Here is a 20,189-nt window from a genome sequence, read left to right on the forward strand (position 1 = left end):
ATACCTAAACCCTATTCCCTAAACCCTACTACCCTAAACCCTATTCCATAACCCCTATACTCTATACCCTATTCCCAACCATATACCTAAACCCTATTCCCTAAACCCTATACCTAAACCCTATTTCATAACCCCAATACAACCTAAACCCTATACCCTAACCCCTTACGTTAACCTATTCCCTAACCCCTATAACGCTATTCCCACACCCTACCCACACCCTATTCCCACACCCTACCCCTGTCCTATCTCCTCATCCAGTACCCCAGCCTCTCTACCAGGGAGACACCAGTCTACAGCGTTCAAGGTAACACCACAACCATACTTCATCCATAACACAACATACTGCAACCTAAACACAACCATAACACAACATACTGCAACCTGAACACAACCATACTACCACGTTACAGCAACCATACACACAACATACAGCAACCTAAACACAACCAAACTATAATCTTACTGCAACCATAACACAACCATACTATAATGTTACTATAACCTAACACAACCATACTACAACCATAACACAACATACTGCAACCTAAACACAACCATACTATAATGTTACAGCAACCATAACACAACATACAGCAACCTAAACACAACCAAACTATAACCTTACTGCAACCATAACACAACCATATTATAATGTTACTATAACCTAAACATAACCAAACTATAATGTTACTACAACCATAACACAACATACTGCAACCTAAACACAACCATACTACCACATTACAGTTACTATAATGTTACTAAAACCATAACATAACCATACTATAATGTTACTATAACCTAAACACAACCATACTATAATGTTACTATAACCTAACACAACCATACTATGATGTTACTATAACCTAACACAACCATACTATAATGTTACTATAACCTAACACAACCATACTATAATGTTACTATAACCTAAACACAACCATACTATAATGTTACTATAACCTAACACAACCATACTATAATGTTACTATAACCTAACACAACCATACTATAATGTTACTATAACCTAACACAACCATACTATAATGTTACTATAACCTAACACAACCATACTATAATGTTACTATAACCTAACACAACCATACTATAATGTTACTATAACCTAACACAACCATACTATAATGTTACTATAACCTAACACAACCATACTATAATGTTACTATAACCTAACACAACCATACTATAATGTTACTATAACCTAACACAACCACTATAACCTTACTGCAACCTAAACACAACCATACTATAATGTTACTATAACCTAAACACAACCATACTATAATGTTACTATAACCTAACACAACCATACTATAATGTTACTATAACCTAACACAACCATACTATAATGGTACTATAACCTAACCCAACCATACTATACTGTTACTATAACCTAACACAACCATACTAAAATGTTACTATAACCTAAACACAACTATACTATAATGTTACTATACCCTAACACAACCATACTATAATGTTACTATAACCTAACACAACCATACTACCATGTTACAGCAACCATAACACAACCATAAACACACACACACACACACACACACACACTGTCCTAATTTTAGTTCAGGGTGGTTAGGCTTCTAGTTTTTTCTTCCATAGTCTGTCTGTTTTACCTGATCACTGCCATAACTAACCTGACCCATTCTGTTTGTGTGTGAGTGTGTGTGTGTTGTGTGTGTGTGTGTGTGTGTGTGTGTGTGTGTGTGTGTGTTAGTTCAGGGTGGTTAGGCTTCTAGTTTTTTCTTCCATAGTCTGTCTGTTTGTGTGTGTGCGTGCGTGTGTTTGTGTGCGTGCGCGTGTGCGTGCGTGTGTTTGTGTGTGTTACGTGTGCGTGCGTGTGTGTGTGTGTGCGTGTGTGTGTAACATGTGTGTGTGTGTGTGTGTGTGTGTATGTGTGTGTGTGTCTGTGTGTGTGTGTGTGTGTAGTTCTCCAGTACTAGCAGGTCCAGTCGTCATCATGTTCTATGGGTCGTCCTCTACCTCGGGGGCCTCCATGTCGCTGCCTTCCAAGAGCCGTCTCAAACGCCAGAGCAGAACGTTCACGCAGGTAGAATACAGACACACACACACACACACACACACACACACACACACACACACACACACACACACACACACACACACACACACCACACACCCCCCCCCTATTTATTAAACTATCTCCTCCTCCTGGTAGGTTCTGTACCGGACTCTGAGTTACCGGGATCGTCCCCCGGCCGACCACACCTCCCGAGACCGCCGCTCCGTCACCGAACCCCCCGACGACGACCGTCCCCGTGACGACCCCGCGGAACTCTCCACCCAGAGCTCCGCCCCCGGCGTCCTGAAGATCTTCGGAGATGAGATCTGCGAGGGCGCCAACTACAAGTCCGTCCTCGCCACGCCCCGGTCCAGCGCACAGGAACTGGTCAAAGAGGCGCTGGAACGCTATTCGCTGAACAAAGCCTCCGCCCACTCCTACGTCCTCTGCGACGTGATAGGTCAGCTGGAGGGGGGAGGAGGTGGAGGTCAGGAGGGAGGAGAGGGGGAAGGAGTAGGACAGGGGGAGGAGGGGGTGGAGGAGTGTCTGCGGGCGATGGGCGACAACGAGAAACCGTTGTTGTTACAGGAACTATGGAAGCCCAGAGAGGGACATGCCAGGAGGTTTGAGCTGCGGAGGAGAGCGGAGGTAGAGGAGCTGAACGCTAAGGAGAAGGATACAGTCACTGCAGGTGAGTTTATACAGGGTCATTATACACACACACACACACACACACGCACACACACATATATAGCCCTTGGTTCTCTCCAGACCTGACTGCCCTTGATCAGCATAAAAACATCCTGTGGCGTTCTGCATTAGCATCGAATAGCCCCCTTGATTTTAAACTTTTCAGGGAAGTTAGGAACCAATATACACAAGCAGTTAGGAAAGCTAAGGCTAGCTTTATCAAACATAAATTTGCATCCTGTAGCACAAACTGAAAAAGGTTCTGGGACACTGTAAAGTCCATGGAGAATTAGAGCACCTCCTCCCAGCTGCCCACTGCACTGAGGCTCGGAAACACTGTCACCACCGATAAATCTACGATAATTGAGAACTTCACTTCCATTTTTCTGTTGCTGGCCATGCTTTCCACCTGGCTACCCCGACCCCTACCCCTACCCCGGTCAACTGCCCTGCACCCCCCACAGCAACTCGCCCACACCTCCCTCACTTCTCCTTCACCCAAATCCATTCAGCTGATGTTCCGAACGAGCTGCAAAATCTGACTCCTACAAATCAGCCGGGTCCTCTCTTTCTAACCCCTATTACTAGCCTGATCAACCTCTCTTTCTAACCCCTAATACTAGCCTGATCAACCTCTCTTTCGTATCGTCTGAGATTCCGAAAGATTGGAAAGCTGCCACGGTCATCCCCCTCTTCAAAGGGGGAGACACTTTAGACCCAAACTGCTACAGACCTATATCTATCCTTCCCTGCCTTTCTAAGGTCTTCGAAAGCCAAGTTAACAATTGCTTGCTCTTAAATGCAAGTAAAATTAAATGCATGCTCTTCAACCCACCACTGCGACCTGTATCCTCTCGTTGGCTGGCCCTCGCTTCATACTTGTTGCCAAACCCACTGGCTCCAGGTCATCTATAAGTCTCTGCTAGGCAAAACCCTGCCTTATCTCAGCTCACTGGTCACCATAGCAACACCCACGATGCGCTCCAGCAGGTATGCGCTCCAGCATGCGCTCCAGCAGGTATATTTCACTGGTCATCCCCAAAGCCAATTCTTCCTTTGGCCGCCTTTCCTTCCAGTTCTCTCCTGCCAATGACTGGAACGAACTGCAAAAATCGCTGAAGTTGGAGACTTATATCTCCCTCACTAACTTCAAGCACCAGCTGTCAGAGCAGCTCACAGATCATTGCACCTGTACATAGCCCATCTGTAAATAGCCCATCCAACTACCTCATCCCCATACTGTATTTATTTATTTATTTTGCTCCTTTGCACCCCAGTATCTCTACCTGCACATTCATCTTCTGCCGATGTACCATTCCAGTGTTTAATTGCTATATTGTAATTACTTCACCACTATGGCCTATTTATTGCCTTACCTCCCTTATCTTATCTCATTTGTACACACTGTATATAGACTTTTTTTCCTATTCTGTTTTTGACTGTACGTTTGTTTACTCCATGTGTAACTCTGTGTTGATGTTTGTGTCGCACTGCTTTGCTTTATCTTGGCCAGGTAGCAGTTGTAAATGAGAACTTGTTCTCAACTGGCCTACCTGGTTAAATAAAGGTGAAATATATATATATATAAAATTTTTTTTAAACAAATCGTATCTAGGCAACAACAAGGTCTGAGGAGGATGACTAGTGATCTGTCCAGTCTGTCTGGAGAGACTAGTGACCCATCTGTCTGGAGAGAGACTAGTGACCCATCTCTGTCTGAGAGAGACTAGTGACCCATCTGTCTGGAGAGACTAGTGACCCATCTGTCTGGAGAGACTGGAGGACTAGTGACCCATCTGTCTGGAGAGACTAGTGACCCATCTGTCTGGAGAGACTAGTGACCCATCTGTCTGACTGTGATCTGTCTGGAGACTAGTGACCATCTGTCTGACTGGAGAGACTAGTGACCATCTGTCTGGAGAGACTGGAGAGACTAGTGACCCATCTGTCTGGAGAGACTGGAGAGACTAGTGACCCATCTGTCTGTCTGGAGAGACTAGTGACTGGAGAGTCTGTCTGGAGAGACTGGAGAGACTGAGTGACCCGTCTGTCTGGAGAGACTGGAGAGACTAGTGACCCATCTGTCTGTCTGGAGAGACTAGTGACCCGTCTGTCTGGAGAGACTAGTGACCCGTCTGTCTGGAGAGACTAGTGACCCATCTGTCTGGAGAGACTAGTGACCCATCTGTCTGGAGAGAATAGTGACCCATCTGTCTGGAGAGACTAGTGTCTGGAGAGACTAGTGACCCAGTCTGTCTGGAGAGACTAGTGACCCATCTGTCTGGAGAGACTAGTGACCCATCTGTCCCTAGTGATCTGTCTGGAGAGACTAGTGACCCGTCTGTCTGGAGAGACTGGAGAGACTAGTGACCCATCTGTCTGGAGAGACTGGAGAGACTAGTGACCCATCTGTCTGGAGAGACTAGTGACCCGTCTGTCTGGAGAGACTAGTGACCCGTCTGTCTGGAGAGACTGGAGAGACTAGTGACCCATCTGTCTGGAGAGACTAGTGACCCGTCTGTCTGGAGAGACTAGTGACCCTTCTGTCTGGAGAGACTAGTGACCCATCTGTCTGGAGAGACTAGTGACCCATCTGTCTGGAGAGACTAGTGACCCGTCTGTCTGGAGAGACTAGTGACCCATCTGGAGAGACTAGTGACCCGTCTGTCTGGAGAGACTAGTGACCCGTCTGTCTGGAGAGACTAGTGACCCGTCTGTCTGGAGAGACTAGTGACCCGTCTGTCTGGGGAGACTAGTGACCCATCTGTCTGGAGAGACTAGTGACCAGTCTGTCTGGAGAGACTAGTGACCCGTCTGTCTGGAGAGACTAGTGACCCATCTGTCTGGAGAGACTGGAGAGACGAGTGATCCGTCTGTCTGGAGAGACTAGTGACCCATCTGTCTGGAGAGACTGGAGAGACTAGTGACCCGTCTGTCTGGAGAGACTAGTGACCCATCTGTCTGGAGAGACTAGTGACCCATCTGTCTGTCTGGAGAGACTCTGGAGAGACGAGTGATCCGTCTGTCTGGAGAGACTAGTGATCTGTCTCTGTCTGGAGACTAGAGATCTAGTGACCCATCTGTCTGGAGAGACTAGTGACCCCTGTCTGTCTGGAGAGACTAGTGACCCATCTGTCTGGAGAGACTAGTGACCCATCTGTCTGGAGAGACTAGTGACCCATCTGTCTGGAGAGACTAGTGACCCTGTCTGGAGAGACTAGTGACCCATCTGTCTGGAGAGACTAGTGAGAGACTAGAGACCAGTAGTGACCTGTCTGTCTGGAGAGACTAGTGACCCATCTGTCTGGAGAGACTAGTGACCCATCTGTCTGGAGAGACTAGTGACCCATCTGTCTGGAGAGACTAGTGACCCATCTGTCTGGAGAGACTAGTGACCCATCTGTCTGAGAGAGTGACCCATCTGTGGATCTGTCTGGAGACTAGTGACCCATCTGTCTGGAGAGACTAGTGACCCATCTGTCTGGAGAGACTCTGTCTGGAGAGACTAGTGACCCATCTGTCTGGAGAGACTAGTGACCCATCTGTCTGGAGAGACTAGTGACCCATCTGTCTGGAGAGACTAGTGAGTCTGTCTGGAGAGACTAGTGACCCATCTGTCTGGAGAGACTGGATCTGTCTGGAGACTGGAGAGACTAGTGACCAGTCTGTCTGGAGAGACTAGTGACCCATCTGTCTGGAGAGACTAGTGACCCATCTGTCTGGAGAGACCCATCTGTCTGGAGAGACTAGTGACCCATCTGTCTGGAGAGACTAGTGAGAGACATCTGTAGTGACCCAGTCTGTCTGGAGAGACTAGTGACCCATCTGTCTGGAGAGACTAGTGACCCATCTGTCTGGAGAGACTAGTGACCCATCTGTCTGGAGAGACTAGACTGTCTGTCTGGAGAGACTAGTGACCCTTCTGTCTGGAGAGACTAGTGACCCATCTGTCTGGAGAGGAGAGACCCATCTGTCTAGTGACCCGTCTGTCTGGAGAGACTAGTGACCCATCTGTCTGGAGAGACTAGTGACCCTGTCTGTCTGGAGAGACTAGTGACCCATCTGTCTGGAGAGACTAGTGACCCGTCTGTCTGGAGAGACTAGTGACGATCCTTCCCGAACACACAGCAGTAACAGTTCAGTCATCATAGCACTAACACACTCCTCCACGCCCATCCTATCCCTCCTCTCTCTGTTACAGTGTTCATGGAAATACTGTATACTGACTCGGCTCTGGGTGCTGGCTAGCAGGGTGTGTGTATACCAGTGATCTAGTCAAGTCACTAAACTTCCAGTCCAAGTCGAGTCCCAAATCTCTAACATTTGAGTCCAAGTCCGAGAGAAAGCTAAGTAAAGGCTAGAAAGCTAAGTAGGACCGGAAAGCTAAGTAAAGGCTAGAAAGCTAAGTATTGCTAGAAAGCTAAGTATGGCTAATAAGCTAAGTATGGCTAGGAAAGCTAAGTAGGGCCGGAAAGCTAAGTATGGCTAGAAAGCTAAGTAGGGCTGGAAAGCTAAGTAGGACCGGAAAGCTAAGTATGGCTAGAAAGCTAAGTAGGGCTGGAAAGCTAAGTAGGGCTGGAAAGCTAAGTAGGACCGGAAAGCTAAGTAGGGCTGGAAAGCTAAGTAGGACCGGAAAGCTAAGTAGGCCTGGAAAGCTAAGTAGGGCTAGAAAGCTAAGTAAGGCCAGAAAGCTAAGTAGGGCTAGAAAGCTAAGTAAGGCTAGAAAGCTAAGTAGGGCTAGAAAGCTAAGTAGGGCTAGAAAGCTAAGTAAGGCCAGAAAGCTAAGTAAGGCTAGAAAGCTAAGTCGGGCCAGAAAGGGCTGCAGAAAGCTAAGTAGGGCTGGAAAAGCCAGAAAGCTAGGCTAGAAAGCTAAGTAGGGCTGGAAAAGGGCTAGAAAGCTAAGGGCTGGAAAGCTAAGTAAGGCTAGAAAGCTAAGTAAGGCTAGAAAGCTAAGTAAGGCTAGAAAGCTAAGTAGGGCTAGAAAGCTAAGTAAGGCCAGAAAGCTAAGTAAGGCCAGAAAGCTAAGTAAGGCCAGAAAGCTAAGTAAGGCTAGAAAGCTAAGTAAGGCTAGAAAGCTAAGTAAGGCTAGAAAGCTAAGTAGGGCTAATAAGCTAAGTATGGCTAGAAAGCTAAGTAGGGCTGGAAAGCTAAGTAGGACCGGAAAGCTAAGTAGGGCTGGAAAGCTAAGTAGGAGCTAAGTAGGGCTAGAAAGCTAAGTAGGACCGGAAAGCTAAGTAGGGCTGGAAAGCTAAGTACGGCTAGAAAGCTAAGTACGGCTAGAAAGCTAAGTACGGCTAGAAAGCTAAGTACGGCTAGAAAGCTAAGTACGGCTAGAAAGAAAGCTAGAAATAAGTAGGGCTAGAAAGCTAAGTACGGCTAGAAAGAAAGCTAAGTAGTGCTAGAAAGCTAAGTAGTGCCAGAAAGCTAAGTAGTGCTAATGCAGAAAGCTAAGTAGGGCCAGAAAGCTAAGTCCTAAGGCTAGAAAGCTAAGGAAGGTGCTCACCAAACTATGTTGCCAAACCTTACTACTTAAAGGGGGAATGCACTATGCTTATCGTGTTCACTCACACACACCCACACGCCAGCACCACAGACCCTTAGTGTGTTTTTCTAACGAACCAAACCCGTGTTCTCCTTAGCGTGTTCTTAGCATGTGCATGCCAGACTGTACCATGTATGTGTAGTGTCTGGGGGGTGTTTCTGAGACACCCCTCTCTGCCCTGTCCTTCCGTAGGACCCAAAACACCCCCCTTCCTCGCAGCCCTAATGGTCCGGTCTGGCCTAGGTAGAATCATCTCCTCCCCTCTGCGTTCCGGCCGGGTGGTACAGCCCAACACCCCTGGCTCTAAAGGTGGGCGTGGCCGGGTGGTACAGCCCAACACCCCTGGCTCTAAAGGTGGGCGTGGCCACAGGTAGGGTGTCTGTCACCTGTCACCTGGCTGTCTGTCTGTCATCACCCACGGAGACCATCTGGAACGGCTCGAGAACCCCTCCGTCACCCTCCCCATCCGCCCCCTCCCTCCGCCTCTGCCTCCCCTTCACCTAAACCCTGTCAACCCATCCACAACATCACTACATTCTACAGCTCAGGACCACATTCTACAGGACCACATTCTACAGCTCAGTGTATATAGGACATCCATCTACAGTGGCCATCTGACATAGATTCTGTCTCCGTGTTATGTGGTTGCTGTGGGTCTTGTCTCTGTGTTATGTGGTTGCTGTGGGTCTTGTCTCTGTGTTATGTGGTTGCTGTGGGTCTTGTCTCTGTGTTATGTGGTTGCTATGGGTCGCTCTGTGTTATGTGGTTGCTATGGGTCTTGTCTCTGTGTTTTGTGGTTGCTATGGGTCTTGTCTCTGTGTTATGTGGTTGCTGTGGGTCTTGTCTCTGTGTTATGTGGTTGCTGTGGGTCTTGTCTCTGTGTTATGTGGTTGCTGTGGGTCTTGTCTCCGTGTTATGTGGTTGCTATGGGTCTTGTCTCTGTGTTGGTTGTGTCTTGTCTCTGTGTTATGTGGTTGCTGTGGGTCTTGTCTCCGTGTTATGTGGTTGCTATGGGTCTTGTCTCTGTGTTATGTGGTTGCTGTGTGTCTTGTCTCTGTGTTATGTGGTTGCTATGGGTCTTGTCTCTGTGTTATGTGGTTTCTGTGGGTCTTGTCTCCGTGTTATGTGGTTGCAGTGGGTCTTGTCTCTGTTATGTGGTTGCTGTGGGTCTTGTCTCTGTGTTATGTGGTTGCTGTGTGTCTTGTCTCTGTTATGTGGTTGCTGTGGGTCTTGTCTCTGTGTTATGTGGTTGCTGTGGGTCTGTCCGTGTTCTGTGGTTGCTATGGGTCTTGTCTCTGTGTTATGTGGTTGCTGTGGGTCTTGTCTCCGTGTTATGTGGTTGCTGTGGGTCTTGTCTCTGTGTTATGTGGTTGCTGTTGTTCTTGTCTCTGTGTTATGTGGTTGCTGTGGGTCTTGTCTCTGTGTTATGTGGTTGCTGTGGGTCTTGTCTCTGTGTTATGTGGTTGCTGTGGGTCTTGTCTCTGTGTTATGTGGTTGCTGTGGGTCTTGTCTCTGTGTTATGTGGTTGCTGTGGGTCTTGTCTCTGTGTTATGTGGTTGCTGTGGTCTTGTCTCTGTTATGTGTTGCTGTGGTCTTGCTGTGGTTGCTATGGTCTTGTCTCTGTGTTATGTGGTTGCTGTGGGTCTTGTCTCTGTGTTATGTGGTTGCTATGGGTCTTGTCTCTGTGTTATGTGGTTGCTATGGGTCTTGTCTCTGTGTTATGTGGTTGCTGTGGGTCTTGTCTCCGTGTTATGTGGTTGCTATGGGTCTTGTCTCTGTGTTATGTGGTTGCTGTGGGTCTTGTCTCTGTGTTATGTGGTTGCTGTGGGTCTTGTCTGTGTTATGTGGTTGCTGTGGGTCTTGTCTCTGTGTTATGTGGTTGCTGTGGGTCTTGTCTCCGTGTTATGTGGTTGCTGTGTGTCTTGTCTCTGTTATGTGGTTGCTGTGGGTCTTGTCTCTGTTATGTGGTTGCTGTGGGTCTTGTCTCTGTGTTATGTGGTTGCTGTGGTTCTTGTCTCTGTTATGTGGTTGCTGTGGGTCTTGTCTCTGTGGTTGCTATGGGTCTTGTCTCCGTGTTATGTGGTTGCTATGGGTCGCTCTGTGTTATGTGGTTGTTATGGGTCGCTCTGTGTTATGTGGTTGTTATGGGTCGCTCTGTGTTATGTGGTTGCTATGGGTCGCTCTGTGTTATGTGGTTGCTATGGGTCGCTCTGTGTGGATGTTGATGCATGTCCATGTACTCACTCACTTCGCTGTTCACCTGTGGTTGCTGTGGGTCTTGTCACCTGATTCATTCATGTGAATCGCATGATTCATCAGGTTTATCTGATTCTTCTAGTCTGTTTGTTACACCTGATTCACCTGATTCACCCGATTCAGCTGATTCACCTGATTCAGCTTATTCATCTGATTCTTCCAGTCTGTTACACCTGATTCACCTGATTCACTAACCCTCTCCTCTTCTCTCTAGATATCAACGCCCAGGCTAGGAAGCTACAGAGGAACAGAACTAAAGGGACTCTGACACTACCTCGACCTGGGACCACCTTCTGCCGTTCCCTCAGTGAGACCAGTCTCAACCAGGTACACTACTATTACTACTATTACTACCACTACTAATGGGACTCTGACACTACCTCGACCTGGGACCACCTTCTGCGGCTCCCTCAGTGCGACCAGTCTCAACCAGGTACACTACTATTACTACTATTACTACCACTACTAATGGAACTCTGACACTACCTCGACCTGGGACCACCTTCTGCGGCTCCCTCAGTGAGACCAGTCTCAACCAGGTACACTACTATTACTACTATTACTACCACTACTAATGGAACTCTGACACTACCTCGACCTGGGACCACCTTCTGCCGCTCCCTCAGTGAGACCAGTCTCAACCAGGTACACTACTATTACTACTATTACTACCACTACTAATGGAACTCTGACACTACCTCGACCTGGGACCACCTTCTGCCGCTCCCTCAGTGAGACCAGTCTCAACCAGGTACACTACTATTACTACTATTACTACCACTACTAATGGAACTCTGACACTACCTCGACCTGGGACCACCTTCTGCCGCTCCCTCAGTGAGACCAGTCTCAACCAGGTACACTACTATTACTACTATTACTACCACTACTAATGGAACTCTGACACTACCTCGACCTGGGACCACCTTCTGCGGCTCCCTCAGTGAGACCAGTCTCAACCAGGTACACTACTATTACTACTAACTATCCAGCTAGCTGGCTCTATTCCAGGAGCTGTACATGTTGGGACCATATTATATAACTATCCAGTAGCTGGCTCTATTCCAGGAGCTGTACATGTTGGGTTATATTATATAACTCCACTAGCTGGCTCTATTCCAGGAGCTGTACATGTTGGGTTATATTATATAACTATCCAGCTAGCTGGCTCTATTCCAGGAGCTGTACATGTTGGGTTATATTATATAACTATCCAGCTAGCTGGCTCTATTCCAGGAGCTGTACATGTTGGGTTATATTATATAACTATCCAGCTAGCTGGCTCTATTCCAGGAGCTGTACATGTTGGGTTATATTATATAACTATCCAGCTAGCTGGCTCTATTCCAGGAGCTGTACATGTTGGGTTATATTATGTTAATTACATCCATTATAATTATTAAAACATTGTCCAACTAATTCATTGGAGTATTGCTATTAATGACTGTCTGAGGCTTAAATATTATTATATTACTATTATTATATTAATCAAAGCCTATTTTATTGTCATATATATATTGTGTTATATATTGTTATTATATTAATCAAAGCCTATATATATATATTGTGTTATATATTGTTATTATATTAATCAAAGCCTATATATATATATTGTGTTATATATTGTTATTATATTAATCAAAGCTATATATATATATATATATATATATATATATATATATTGTGTTATATATTGTTATTATATATCAAAGCCTATATTGTGTTATATATTGTTATTATATATCATATATATATATTGTGTTATATATTGTTATTATATAATATTATTATTATATTAATATATATATATATATATATTGTGTTATATATTGTTATTATATCAATCAAAGCCTATATATATATATATATTATATATTTGTTATATATTGTTATTATATCAATCAAATATATATATATTTGTTATATATATATATCAATCAAAGCCTATATATATATATATATATATATATATATATATTGTATTGTTATTATATTAATCAAAGCCTATATATATATATATTGTTATATATTGTTATTATATTAATCAAAGCCTATATATATATATATTGTTATATATTGTTATTATATTAATCAAAGCCTATATATATATATATTGTTATATATTGTTATTATATTAATCAAAGCCTATATATATATATATTGTTATATATTGTTATTATATTAATCAAAGCCTATATATATATATATTGTTATATATTGTTATTATATCAATCAAAGCCTATATATATATATATATATTTTTATATGTTGTTATTATATTGAATGTAATTATGGAATGTGTCTGATTTAGATTGTTAAATATTATTACATTTGTATATATATTATCATACTAATTAAAACCGATGTATCCCCTGTACTAATCAGTTGGGGGGTGCAGACGAGCCGAAGCGTTACTACTCCACCCTGCCGGGACCTCTGAGGACGAGGGGGAGTCAAGGGGGGGCCACGACCAGGAGGAAGGAGGGAGAGGGGGGAGGAGCGGGGGGAGGAGGGGTGAGACATTCCCTCTACCAGTCCCCTCACCTGTTGCTGCTGCAGGGATACAACAGACAGGTACCAACTACACTACCTGACTGATGCATGTTGGGATATATGATACAGACAGACAGACAGGTACCAACTACACTACCTGACTGATGCATGTTGGGATATATGATACAGACAGACAGGTACCAACTACACTACCTGACTGATGCATGCTGGGATATATGATATAGACAGACAGACAGGTACCAACTACACTACCTGACTGATGCATGCTGGGATATATGAGACAGACAGACAGGTACTAAAATCTAATCACATGTTATTTGTCACATACAGGTGTTCAGCAGATGTTATTTGTCACATACAGGTGTTTAGCAGATGTTATTTGTCACATACAGGTGTTCAGCAGATGTTATTTGTCACATACAGGTGTTCAGCAGATGTTATTTGTCACATACAGGTGTTCAGCAGATGTTATTTGTCACATACAGGTGTTCAGCAGATGTTATTTGTACACAGGTGTTCAGCAGATGTTATTTGTCACATACAGGTGTTCAGCAGATGTTATTTGATCACATACAGAGTGTTCAGCAGATGTTATTTGTCACATACAGGTGTTCAGCAGATGTTATTTGTCACATACAGGTGTTCAGCAGATGTTATTTGTCACATACAGGTGTTCAGCAGATGTTATTTGTGAACATCTTGTGTGTTCAGCTCCAGATGTTATTTGTCACATACAGGTGTTCAACTTAAAGGAGGGTTAAAAATTTGTAACATACAGGTGTTCAAAGATGTTATTTGTCACATACAGGTGTTCAGCAGATACATATTTGTCACATGAAGGCAGATGTTATGATGGCTGTTTAACAGTCTGATGGCCTTGAGATAGATGTTTTTATTTGTGATGGTGGCTACAGTCTGAGGTGTTGAGCAGATGTTATTTGCTGTTTCAGTCATACAGGTGTTTTCAGCAGATGTCTTATTTGTCACATACAGGTGTTCAGATAGATGTTATTTCAGTCACTTGAGATACAGGTGTTCAGTCAGATGTCCCATTTGATGCAATACTGAGGTGTTCAACATGATGTTATTTGTCACAGTACTCGGGTGTTGTTGCAGATGTCTTTATGGCCTTAGTGACATCTTGTGTGTCCTGGAGCTCCAACAGTTTAACAGTAATGATGGCGTTAACAGATACAAGCTCTAAACTTTCAGGGAATTAAAAATATATAAATATTTGGGAGAGCCTTGATGTCAGAGCGTGCAGTTGACTAAGATACAGTGAATAGGACCAGATACAGAATATACATATGTAATGAGTAAGCTGTTTTATGTCTCATTATTATTAAAGTGGCCAGTGATTTCAAGTCTGTGGCAGCCCAGCAGCCTCTAATGTGTTAGTGATGGCTGTTTAACAGTCTGATGCCCTTGAGATAGAAGCTGTTTTTCAGTCTCTCTGAGTTAGTGATGGCTGTTTAACAGTCTGATGGCCTTGAGATAGAAGCTGTGGTTTTTTCAGTCTGATGCCCAACTTGAGATAGAAGCTGTTTTTCAGTCTCTGCGGTCCCAGCTTTGATGCACCTGTACTGATCTCGCCTTCTGGATGATAGCGGGGTGAACAGGCAGTGGCTCGGGTGGTTGTTGTCCGGTGATGATCTTTATGGCCTTCCTGTGACATCGGGTGTTGTTGGTGTCCTGGAGGGGCAGGTAGTTTACACCCCCTGAGAGCCCTGTGAGTTGGTGCAGTTGCCATACCAGGCGGTGCAGCCCAACTACACCCTCTGGAGAGCCCTGTGGTTGCGGGCGGTGCAGTTGCCGTACCAGGCGGTGATACAGCCCAACTACACTACCCTCTGGAGAGCCCTGTGGTTGCGGGCGGTGCAGTTGCCGTACCAGGCGGTGATACAGCCCAACTACACTACCCTCTGGAGAGCCTCTGGAGAGCCCTGTGGTTGCGGGCGGTGCAGTTGCCGTACCAGGCGGTGATACAGCCCAACTACACTACCCTCTGGAGAGCCCTGTGGTTGCGGGCGGTGCAGTTGCCGTACCAGGCGGTGATACAGCCCAACTACACTACCCTCTGAGAGCCCTGTGGTTGCGGGCGGTGCAGTTGCCGTACCAGGCGGTGATACAGCCCAACTACACTACCCTCTGGAGAGCCCTGTGGTTGCGGGCGGTGCAGTTGCCGTACCAGGCGGTGATACAGCCCAACTACACTACCCTCTGGAGAGCCCTGTGGTTGCGGGCGGTGCAGTTGCCGTTACCAGGCGGTGATACAGCCCAACTACACTACCCTCTGGAGAGCCCTGTGGTTGCGGGCGGTGCAGTTGCCGTACCAGGCGGTGATACAGCCCAACTACACTACCCTGACTGATATTTCAGTTGTGTTTTCTTTTCGGGAACTTTCTTTCACTTTGAAGTTGTGGAGTCGGTCTGCAGCACCTTTTTAGGTGTCATGTTATGGCAGAAGGTGAAAGTGTTCAAGGGACTGTGGACCTTCTACAGGCAGTTTATACTGTTTATATACAGTATATGTAATATATATTGTGTTATATACAGTATATGTAATATATATTGTGTTATATACAGTATATGTAATATATATTGTGTTATATACAGTATATGTAATATATATTGTGTTATATGGCAGAATGTGAAAGTGTTCAAGGGGCTGTGGACCTTCTACAGGCAGTTTATACTGTTTATATACAGTATATGTAATATATATTGTGTTATATACAGTATATATAATATATATTGTGTTATATACAGTATATATAATATATATTGTGTTATATACAGTTTATGTAATATATATTGTGTTATATACAGAATGTGAATAGTGTTCAAGGGGCTGTGGATTGTGTTATATACAGGCAGTTTATATTGTGTTATATACAGTATATGTAATATATATTGTGTTATATAGAATGTGAAAGTGTTCAGGGCTGTTGTGTTATACAGGCAGTTTATACTGTTTATATACAGTATATGTAATATATATTGTGTTATATACAGTATATGTAATATATATTGTGTTATATACAGTATATATAATATATATTGTGTTATATACAGTATATGTAATATATATTGTGTTATATACAGTATATGTAATATATATTGTGTTATATACAGTATATGTAATATATATTGTGTTATATACAGTATATGTAATATATATTGTGTTATATACAGTATATGTAATATATATTGTGTTATATACAGTATATGTAATATATATTGTGTTATATACAGTATATGTAATATATATTGTGTTATATGGCAGAATGTGAAAGTGTTCAAGGGGCTGTGGACCTTCTACAGGCAGTTTATACTGTGTTATATATTCCTGTTGAACAGAGAGCAGCACACAGTGTATATATTGTGTTATATTTGAACAGAGAGCAGAACAGTATATATTGTGTATATATATATTGTTATATTTATTCCAGGACTATACCTGTTGAACAGAGAGCAGAACACTGTGTATATATTGTGTTATATACAGTATATGTAGTATATATTGTGTTATATACAGTATATATAATATATATTGTGTTATATATATATTGTGTTATATATATTGTGCTATATATTCCAGGACTGCCCGGTGTACCTGTTGAACAGAGAGCAGAACACTGTGTATATATTGTGTTATATACAGTATATGTAGTATATATTGTGTTATATACAGTATATATAATATATATTGTGCTATATATTTCAGGACTGCCTGGTGTACCTGTTGAACAGAGAGCAGAACACTGTGTATATATTGTGCTATATATTCCAGGACTGCCTGGTGTACCTGTTGAACAGAGAGCAGAACACTGTGTATATATTGTGCTATATATTCCAGGACTGCCTGGTGTACCTGTTGAACAGAGAGCAGAACACTGTGTATATATTGTGCTATATATTCCAGGACTGCCTGGTGTACCTGTTGAACAGAGAGCAGCACACTGTGGGTCAGGAGACCCCGTCAGCCCGTCCAAACATCTGCCTGTCCTCTCCTGACATCCTGCCACTCCACTGTCGCCTCCACCGGGTCCCTACCCCCCGTCGCCATGGCAGCACCCCCAACAACAACAACAACCCCTCAGCAGCCGCCGCCGCCGTCACCGTCACCGGGGACGACCGCTCCTGCGTTGCCGTGGAGCCCATCCCTCACGCGACGGTCCTGGTCAACTTCTCCCGGTGCGAGCAATCCACCCAGCTCCGCCACGGCGACCTTCTGTCGTTCGGAGCCCACTACATCTTCCTGTATAAGGACCCAACCGGTGCCAAACCCCTCCCCGCCCAGACGCTGGCACGCCTCCGAACCCTGGGGCAGCTGTACGAGGCTGGGGAGGGGGTGGAGACGGAGGTTGGGACGGAGGGGGAGGGATCTGTAAGACGTGTGGCTCGTTGTTAAAGGACAGGGGGCGTTGTCCTCCCAAACCGGCCCCCCCGCCAGGCGCAGTTTCAAACCACACCTGGTGAAACCCCAAGGCGGGGGGGCGGGGGGGACAGGCGTCGTAACGACGATCTTGGCGGGACAGAACCAGAAGAGACGCCTACAGCTCGACTTTGAACAGGTAAATATAGGTTGTTGTAGAGGAATCAGTGAATGTATTTATCCTGTGATGTCACTTTGGAAGTCCAGGAATAGTTGCCCCAATGTTTATTCATTTGAGTTTAACTGAACTGAATCGTTTAATTCCGTCAGGCCCACGAGGACGCCCTGGTGAGCAGGATCATGTCTCTGATCGAGCCGGGCGGAGACGACCACAAGTTAGCCCCTGCCTACCTGCTATGTCTCTGCATACAGCACTCTGCTTCCGCCTTCCCACCAGGCTGCTTCGGCAAATTGCTGCTGAAGATAGTACGATGCATACAGACCGTCTCCTGGGTGAGAGGGAGGGGCCTAGATGGGGAGGGAGGGGTTTGGAAGGGGTAGGAGAGGGAGGGGCCTAGAGGGAGAGGGAGTGGTTTGGAAGGGGTAGGAGAGGTTTAGGTGGAGAGGGAGGGGTTTAGAAGGGGTAGGAGGGGCCTAGACAGAGAGGGAGGTGTTTGGAAGGGGTAGGAGGGGCATAGAGGGAGAGGGAGGGGTTTAGAAGGGGTAGGAGGGGTTTAGGTGGAGAGGGAGGGGTTTAGAAGGGGTAGGAGGGGTTTAGGTGGAGTGGGAGGGGTTTATGTGGAGAGGGAGGGGTTTAGAAGGGGTGGGAGGGGTTTAGGTGGAGAGGGAGGAAGGGTTTAGAAGGGGTAGGAGGGGCATAGAGGGGAGAGGGAGGGAGGGGTTTAGAAGGGGTGGGAGGGGTTTAGGTGGGAGGGGGAGTGGTTTATGTGGAGAGGGAGGGGTTTAGGTGGAGAGGGGAGGGGTTTGGGTGGAGAGGGAGGGGGGGTTTGGGAGGGGCCTAGAGGGAGAGGGAGGGGTTTAGGTGGAGAGAGGCATGTTATTACTTGTCCTGAGAAACAATAGACCAACTCTCATTAAGAAGTGATGGAAGCTACTGACTCGGATCTGTTCAACTCGTTCAGAAAAAAAGATGAATTTGTTTCAGTAATTCCCAGAGCACAGTAATGCCCTCCTGCCAGCGAACGATAATCTATAACCTGGACAGAATCATGCCTCTGCAAGCCTCTCGTTCACCACAGGGGGCTTATTGGAGCTGTCTTTCATGACTGAGAGGTCACACACAAGATGTGCTCCAAACATTGTGCGTTTGTGATTGCAAGGCACACAAATACGATTCTGTATTGATACCTTTGAAACGAAGTCTCGTTGTGAACGACTCTTGGCGGAATGCTTGACGGCCGCCAGTGTGATTAGGACCTTCGCCAACTGCGGTATTACATTATTATTGATTTAAACTAGGCAAGTCAGTTATGAAAAAATAGTTATTTACAATGACGGCCTACCCGGCCAAACCCGGACGATACTGGGCCAATTGTGCGCCTCCCTATGGCACACCCAAACACGGCCGGTTGTGATACAGCCTGGAATTGAACCAGGGACTGTAGTGATGCCTTTTGCACTGAGATGCAGTGCCTGAGACCACTGCTCCACCCAACGATTCGAGTTTGAGTGTGTTGAGCAGAGGCTGTGTATGTTTTGGTTCTACACACAAGCTGTGTCCATCATAACATTCAATAATCCATTAATTGCATTTGTTTTTTTGCGCCATGCGATCAATGATCAGTTGTAAACATCTTTTTCTTCTCTATGCTGCCTGCAGCAGGATGTATTTCCCCTCATGACAGACTGTTGGTGGTCGGAGCACGTCTCTGAGTCTCTGAGTCTCTGAGTCTCTGGAGTGTCTGAGTCTCTGGAGTCTCTGGAGTGTCTGAGTCTCTGGAGTGTCTGAGTCTCTGGAGTGTCTGAGTCTCTGGAGTATCTGATTCTCTGGAGTCTCTGGAGTGTCTGAGTCTCTGAGTCTCTGAGTCTCTGGAGTCTCTGGAGTCTCTGAGTCTCTGGAGTCTCTGGATTGTCTGATTCTCTGGAGTCTCTGAGTCTCTGAGTCTCTGAGTCTCTGGAGTGTCTGAGTCTCTGGAGTCTCTGGAGTGTCTGAGTCTCTGGAGTGTCTGAGTCTCTGGAGTGTCTGAGTCTCTGGAGTGTCTGAGTCTCTGGAGTGTCTTGAGTCTCTGGAGTCTCTGGAGTCTCTGAGTCTCTGGAGTGTCTGAGTCTCTGAGTCTCTGAGTCTCTGGAGTCTCTGAGTCTCTGGAGTCTCTGAGTCTCTGGAGTCTGAGTCTGGAGTGTCTGAGTCTCTGGAGTCTCTGGAGAGTCTGAGTCTCTGGAGTCTCTGAGTCTCTGGAGTCTCTGGAGTCTCTGAGTCTCTGGAGTGTCTGAGTCTCTGGAGTGTCTGAGTCTCTGGAGTCTCTGGAGTGTCTGAGTCTCTGGAGTCTCTGGAGTGTCTGAGTCTCTGGAGTCTCTGGAGTGTCTGAGTCTCTGGAGTCTCTGAGTCTCTGGAGTCTGAGTCTCTGGAGTCTCTGGAGTGTCTGAGTCTCTGGAGTCTCTGGAGTCTCTGAGTCTCTGGAGTCTCTGAGTCTCTGGAGTCTCTGGAGTCTCTGAGTCTCTTAGTCTCTGTAGTCTCTGAGGAGTCTCTGAGTCTCTGGAGTCTCTGAGTCTCTGGAGTGTCTGAGTCTCTG

General features: G+C 45.5%; 1 protein-coding gene across 1 annotated transcript in view; it reads left to right on the forward strand.

Annotated features, from left to right (window-relative positions):
* Positions 1-200: 200 nt before the first annotated feature.
* LOC112238927 (ras-associating and dilute domain-containing protein) overlaps positions 201-20,189 on the forward strand; it is a 42,287-nt gene continuing 22,298 nt past the window's right edge. Inside the window, 9 exon segments of the mRNA XM_042315028.1 lie at positions 201-307; positions 1,966-2,086; positions 2,216-2,750; positions 10,762-10,874; positions 12,933-13,121; positions 16,987-17,403; positions 17,406-17,573; positions 17,609-17,638; positions 17,770-17,952. Coding sequence (XP_042170962.1) covers positions 1,997-2,086; positions 2,216-2,750; positions 10,762-10,874; positions 12,933-13,121; positions 16,987-17,403; positions 17,406-17,573; positions 17,609-17,638; positions 17,770-17,952 — 1,725 coding nt within the window. The 5' untranslated portion in view covers positions 201-307; positions 1,966-1,996.

This window comes from Oncorhynchus tshawytscha, unplaced genomic scaffold (genome assembly GCF_018296145.1).
Source record: "Oncorhynchus tshawytscha isolate Ot180627B unplaced genomic scaffold, Otsh_v2.0 Un_contig_3521_pilon_pilon, whole genome shotgun sequence".
Classification (NCBI taxonomy): Eukaryota; Metazoa; Chordata; class Actinopteri; order Salmoniformes; family Salmonidae; genus Oncorhynchus; species Oncorhynchus tshawytscha.